This window comes from Arachis duranensis, chromosome 3, assembly GCF_000817695.3.
Source record: "Arachis duranensis cultivar V14167 chromosome 3, aradu.V14167.gnm2.J7QH, whole genome shotgun sequence".
Lineage (NCBI taxonomy): Eukaryota > Viridiplantae > Streptophyta > Magnoliopsida > Fabales > Fabaceae > Arachis > Arachis duranensis.
Window position 1 is genome coordinate 111,399 of NC_029774.3, and position 7,753 is coordinate 119,151.

Below are 7,753 nucleotides of genomic sequence, written 5' to 3' on the forward strand. Positions count from 1 at the left end.
TATATTTAATAAATTATTAATAATAAAAATAAAAATATTAAAATAATTAAAAAATTTAGAAGTTATAATTTATATATATTTTTAAAATATTTACTTAAAATTTTTTTTACATAATAAATAAATAAAAAAATATTTTTATATTATTGTACATAAACATAATTGATAGATTGAATGATATTTTTATATGAGATATTCAAACATAAAATTATTTTTATTTTTTTAAAAATATTTAAAAAAATAACTAAACTTTTTTTTCTTAAAAACTCATCCAAATAAATTCTTTATTTTTTTTCCTCTTGCTTGTGTTTTCTTTTTTTTTCTTTTTTAAATCTCTTCATTTTTTTCCTTCGCTACATTACAAAGTGTAAAATGGTAAATCAATTTTCATGGTACTACCACCACTATTCAGTAGTATTATTGATTTTTTTAATAAATTTAAGAACTTAAAAAAAAAAAACAATTACAATTTACAAAGAAAACAGAGGTCATACAAATCCTATCTTGTGGTACTTCTATTTCTTGTCCGTTCACTCGTAGTACTAGGATAAAAAATCCACTACCACGTCTTTCTAATTATTATTGTTTCGTTATTATTCTTCACGGATTTTTTATTTTAATATGGAAAAGTGGAGAGAGTTTTACGTTAATATTGTAAAAAATAGAGTTTTACAGGGAGCACTGCTCTATACAAGCACAATACACAGAACACGTATTGTACTGACAATACGCAGACTGTGTATTTACAATACGTAGACTGTGTATTGTAATTTAATATTAAAATAATACAATACGCAGTCTATGTATTGTCTTTATGAATTAAAAAAATATTAATCTGACAATTCGCACTCTGCGAATTCTATAGTCCCCATAATTTTGTAAAACACCATAATTTTCAATATTAAAGGATTACACCAATTTTTATCCAATATCCAAAAAAATTAACCATTCTTCACATCCATAAACCTAATAAGTCATATAAATAGACCTCTATAAATATAAATTGGCAGCAATACACGAAAAAATTCAATCATTAGATAAAGTACATACTTGACACTTGCTTGATCCTTCTTCTGTTTAAGAGGTTGTGACAAAATTCAATCATTAGATAAAGTACATACTTGACACTTGCTTGATCCTTCTTCTGTTTAAGAGGTTGTGGACAACAAATGAATATACAAAATCAAGATTTGTTCTGATGTCTTTATTGACAGGTATACGATTCGTTTGATTGTTCAAAGATATACTCAAGAATATAATATGGTTATGAAAAAAATATTTATTCTAATTCTTCGACTCACATTATCTATTCAAGCTCTGATCTTGTAATTGTTGTAGTCCACAAATAATTTCTATCAAGGTTGCGAGAGTCAATTCAGTAAAGTGATTGATTTAATGGTTTAGAGATTTAACTGAAGTTCAACTGAAGTTTAATTGGTTTAATTAAATATAAAATAAAATTATTAAAATTTTAATATATAATTTTAAATATTTAAATTTAATAACTTTTAAGTTGATAAAATTTAAAATTTTACAATTTTATCTAATAAATTATCCATAATTATCATTAAAAATTTACAAACATCTTCAAACATCAAAATTTATAACTAATAAAAATACACATAAATAACAAATCGGAATAAAAAAAATCAGCATAAACAACTCAATAAAAAAAATTAGAATAAACAAAAAAATTTCAACATAAACAATACAGTGAAGCTCTGCAACACAACACCATCAATAACTCAAAGCTCTGCAACACAACACCATCAATAACTCAGATAAAAAAAAACAATCAGAGTCAACAAATAATAAAAAATTAGCATAAATAATTTAAAATCAGAATCATAGTTTAAACAACTCAGAATTGATTCCTGCATAAAAATAAATAAATTGAAAGGGCTAAATTATGTCTCTACAATCTCTACGAGTGCAGTCCCACAATATCCATTTATAACATTTATAAACCCTGAAATGATTAATTAACTTAAAACATACATGATACAGTGATTATCAATTACCACCAAATTAGATAGTACTTGAGAGCCACACTAACTTTAAATAAAAGGATTTTGTATGATCTTGAGCAATGCATCATAAAAATTAATGAATTAAAAGGTAGAATCAAAAAGTGTGGCTTGTAAAAAACTAACAGTCCATGCTAATTGACCATTGAATACTAGAGCTTCTTCATTGACAATATCTGAACACAATCTTAAAGTTCTCCTGCTACAGTTTTACCTCTCGGCAAGCACCCCAATGGCAATGTATTCAAAACCCACACTTTTCTTGCTCCGGTATCGCATAGTTACTTTATCATATAATCATCAATTAACCAATAATAACATTATATAACAGTAAGCATGCATGTTGGAATTGGTGATTAATCACCTTGGCGACGAAGCTTCCCAGCAGAGAAGAGTTCTGCAATGATAACAAAGTGGGGTTGCGGGGTTGGGGGTTAGGGTTCTTTGTTCACTTTTTACTTTTCAGATTTAGAGGAGAGGAGTAGGATATTGGGCTGCATTGGGGGATTTAGGATTTTAGGTTTTTTTTTTTTAAGGTATAAAACGGCGCTGTATTGGAGGGGTATACCGAGCCGAAAAATATTTAAAAAATTGGCTGATTCTGGTGGTTCATCAGTTAACTGTCGGTTTAACTGATTTTTTGTCAGGTGATTTATGAGCCTAAGGTGACCGTTTTTCGATTAATCTAATTGAATCGGTCGGTCCGGCTCAATTTTTAGAACTATGGTCTTTATGTTTGATGGATGTGAAAAATAATTTTCTCAACGGTGACTTGAAAAATAAAATCTACATAAAACCTTCTTTAGGATATTCTTATTTTCGTAACAAAATTTTTCTTCTTCGCAAGACACTTTATGATCTTAAGTAAGTCTTTCGAGAATGATTTGAAAAATTCAGCATACTATCAGTAACCTCAATTTTGCTTGCAGTCTTCATAAAAATGCTCTTTTCATTTGCAAGAGTGGCAAGAATGTTGTTCTACTACTATTATATATTGAGGACATGATAATTACTGGATGGCGATGATGTTGATAGTATCACTAATCTAAAACAATCCTTCACTACCATTTTAAGATGAAAAATCTTAGATCTCTTAGTTATTTTTTTGGCCTTGAAGTTATCTCGTCTTATGATGACATCTATCATCTTCAGACAAAGTATGCATCTAATTTTTTTGTTAAGGCTGAGATAATTGATAGTTGCATAGAATCTATTCCTCTTGAACTTAATGCTCGCTTTACTCCTATTGATGGAATTGTTTTGGATAATTCCACTCTCCACAGATAATGGATTGATGGTCTTGTCTACTAACTATTACTCAACCGGATATTACTTATGTTGTTTATGTTATTAGCCAATTCTTATTACCACCACTCATTACTCATTATGCCATTGTTTCAGATGTTGATTATTGGGTTGGTAATTCCATTAATATTTATTCTACTATTGATTATTTTTGTTTCTCGGTGACTCTCTAATTTTTTGGCATGCCAAAAAATAAACCTGTATCTCTCAATCAAACACAAAAGCAAAATATTATACTCTAGTTGACACTTTTATTAAAATCGTTGTAATTTATTAGCTTCTTGAATATTTGGGATTTACCGAGTATTTTTCTACTAATTTTTATTATAATAACAAAAATGTTATTCTGGTTGTTAATAATGATGTTTTTATAAACATATTAAATACATTAAGAATGACTGTCATTTTTTATTATAATAATTTTTTATTGGTGTTATTCGTCTAATCGTTATTGAAATTATGGATTAGACATACAATTGATATTTTTATCAAGGCTCATTTTATTTGTTTTCGAAATTTAATTTTTAAATTTAAGGCAATATTTTTCGTTCTCATTTAAATTTGAGGTGGATATTAGACTATAATATTGGTGAATTAAGTTAATTAGAATTAGGTTAAATATAGTTGGTATAATAAAAGGTTGACACAATAGAGATATATTTAGTGAAGTTGTTAGTGATTATTATAGTAATAATTATCAATATATATGTATCAATTATTATATTAGAACAAGAATTTATAACACATTTTTCCTTAAATATATGTGTTTATAACATTTAGCATATCATAGGTCCACATCCGTCCTTTTTATACAAGAAAAATGTTAGGAGGATAATGATTTTGTTAATATATATATAAATAACCACCAATCAAATTAAAATATATTATATTTTTAAATTAATTCTTTAAATTTTAATATTAAAATAATCATCCGTACACTAATAAAATAAACATTTAATATATCTATTATTTAGATTATTTGATATTTTTATTGTTATCTATACTTTACCTTTACACAATTAGACACTTTAACTAACAGCTGTAAATTTTTATTATTATTTTTTTTGGCTAATAATGATTGGTTAATTCTAACTTCTGAATTTTTATCGTTAAACTAGCATTGAATTAACTTATCATCTATACTTTAACTATGAATAATATTAAGAAGACAAAAAAATTAGTCAAAATTTATTTTATTTAATATTTATTAATTACTGTTTATAGCTGTTTTTTTTCTCTCTCGAAACTCGAAACCATGCTTATACGGTTATACCTTTTCTACTTAATAACTTACGATCATCTTTCAAACTCAATTGTCATGTTCTAAGTTTCAATAATTTCAGTAATGATATTTTCATCCAAAAATGTTGGACTTAAAATTATAACATATATACACCACATTTTTAATATTAATCTTGTGTGAATTTACTCAAATTTTCTCCGACAAAATTTCTTGTAGTGTGACTAAAATTATGGTATTTACACGAAAACCAAACTCTAGGGTTATATACATAATATACCAAAAAAAAATTACATAACTTTGTAGTACACTTTTCAATATATTCTTTTAATTGTACACTCTAGTCATGTACTTCTCTTTATACATACTTTTAATTACTAAAAATATAAAATATACACAAAATTAATTGATACAACGTTACTCTTTTACCAAACCCAACTCCTTTCAACTTTAGTACACACAATTATACAATGATCATTGAAACATGGCCCAATTTATAAGACCACTCTATTTCTACACATAAGGTTTCCCATGGAATATGTCTAATTAAAAATATACCCAAAATAAAAAATATAGATGATATATATAGAAAGTTAATTAAAAACGGTAATACTGAAGAAAAAAATAACTAAAACTTATCTTATTTAATATTTATCGATTATTGTAATAATTAATAAATATTAAATAAGATAAATTTTAACTTTTTTTTTGTTAATTTTTTTTTGTTATCAAACATTTCTAAATTAAAAATTTACCAAATATTAAAGTGACAAATGATAAAGAATTGGTGACATATTATAAAGAATAATAGTAGAGAGATAAATGTTATTTTGAAATTCAGCGGCAAGTCTTGTGAACGATGAAGGTGTTCCTACAAGAGGAAGATCTTCTGTCAATAGAAGGGGTAGTAGTACAAACCTTCTCAGGGAAGGCCTCTTCACATATCTGATTGAAGGCCTTAACGATGATATGATGGTAATGAGGTGCATTCAGCTGAAGAAAACACTGAAGAAGATCCTGAAGATCATCCTTAGATTCAATCTCTTTCTCGAAGATCATTTGGAGCATGGAATGCCGGAAATCATGATATGGGTCCGAAGAGTCCTTCTCAACTGCAAGTGTATCCATGAGTGGGCTTCGTTTGGGGATAATAAGGTTATTGCTGATATGCTCATGGGTGGTTTCGGATTCAGAGATTGTGGTGGAGGAATCTTCGTCCTCAGCGCCGGAGAAGGCACCGTTGTGCGAAGTAGTGGTGAATGAAGAAGCCATGCTGCTAGGGTTGTTAATTGTTGTATTTGTGTTGTTCTGGTGAATGGAGATTTTGGGTTTTGGGGTTGGTTCGTGTACCTCTAAGGCCTTTGTTTTGCCGCAGCCACAGCTACCGTTTATTGTGAATACAGTTTTGAAAAGAGCTTGTTTGTTGTTGGAAGACATTAAGATCTCAGTCGCTTGCTATATCTCCCTCTCACACTATGTATATACAGAGAGAAAAGTAACCCTTAACGGCAATCATTTAAACGTTGGACTCTTTGCTATCTTGTTCATCTCTTTCTCATAAAAAAGCAAATGCTGCAAGTGATAGTAATAAGGATGATGAGAAAATAATATTATGGTTTTATACTGAATTGGAAGGGATGGGCATTAATTAAAGAGATTAATTAGAAGTAATGTATAGAAGAGATTGATGCCTATATGGGTTTACTTTTCCTTCTTTTATTTTCTTTACTTTACTTCACATAAATTACACCAATGGATATGTAGAGGTAGATGGTGTTGTTGGTGAGATTCCTTTTCAAATTTATTACTTTGTGTGTGAGATTTGAGAAAGATAAGTGAAGATTTAATGTAACATATGTAAAGTCTCTTTCGGATGTTTGGTAGGAGAAAATGGTTGAAGTTTAAGGTATATATATATATAAAGAAGGTAAATTCAACTTGTTCTAGGAGTACATTTACGGGATTAATCATTTGATCAAATCTTAGGGAAGAATGGTGTGTTCTTCTTTTGAATTTTTTTTGTTCTTTCTTAATTACTGTTGTTTGATCTTCAAATGACTATGATATTTTTTTAGAGTGGTAATGTTAGGGATATAAAAGAAAAACAGTTAGAACTTGCCTGATTTAATATTAGTTAATTATCGCAATAATTAATGAATACTAAATAAAATAAATTATAGTTATTTTTATTTAAATTTTTTTAGTTATCAAATATTTTTATTGCTAGAGCAACAGTTAAAAGAGAACCCACCACTTTCTAATAATATCTCTGATTTTTAAATTTACAAGTAAAAAGATATGTCTTTGATCAGGGTTGCACATGGATCGGATAATATCCGCATATACGCAGTAATTATCCGCATCCGATTCAAATTTTGCGGATATTATCCGATCCGCAGAGCCATTGAATCGGATCGGATTGCGAATTTGGCAGTGATATCTGCGGATTCGATCTGTAAATCCGCATATCCGCATATCACATATAAATAGCATAGTTTAAGAAAATAAACCCTAATGTGATATAAATTTTAGTGTGTTGTTTTATAAATTTTATGATATCTTATTTTTTATTTTTTATGTTGTACTTTAACTTAGAATAATTAAACTTAAATCTTGTGTTATTATTATTTTTTTTGTTATTCAAGAGAATTTTTATTGATAATATTTTAAAATTAAATATACTTAAACAGGTGAAAATGAATTTTTTTTTATAAAAAGCCAAATGGAATTTGAGAACTTTTTTTTTAATTATGCGGATATACTCGATATCCGATCCGACCTAAAAAATTGTGGATATCGTATCCGATCCGATCCGATCCGTGTACGACCCTATTCTTGATAATAATTTACGAGCATATAATTTTTTTTGTCATTATGTAATTAATAATTTGATTTTTTTTAAAAAGGTTGTTTAGTTAATTTTTTATTTTCCTAACGATGGTAAAATTAACTGAAACTATTAAGAACAACAAAGTTAAAGAAAATTTCTTTTAACTAATGGAATTGAGTTACAGGAAAATATATAGACTTCTTTTAAGAGTTAAGGCTAACATCAATAGAATTTTGGATTAATAATCAAATTTGTGTATGAAAAGCTTACACATATTTACTCATTATATCACTATCATCCCTATTTAATTTGGCTATTTATAATAAATTCTACTACTAACAAAAAATATATAAT

General features: G+C 27.4%; 1 protein-coding gene across 1 annotated transcript; it reads right to left on the bottom strand.

The window, feature by feature from the left end:
- Nucleotides 1-4,963: 4,963 nt before the first annotated feature.
- On the bottom strand, nt 4,964-6,168 carry LOC107476507 (transcription repressor OFP8-like). The gene has a single exon (XM_016096330.3). The coding sequence runs from the start codon at nt 6,004-6,006 to the stop codon at nt 5,407-5,409; it is 600 nt and encodes a 199-aa protein (XP_015951816.1). The 5' UTR covers nt 6,007-6,168; the 3' UTR covers nt 4,964-5,406.
- Nucleotides 6,169-7,753: the final 1,585 nt, after the last annotated feature.

Excerpts from the sequence above, each read along its gene's own strand:
- LOC107476507 (XM_016096330.3), bottom strand. The coding sequence starts at position 6,006 with ATGTCTTCCAACAACAAACAAGCTCTTTTCAAAACTGTATTCACAATA.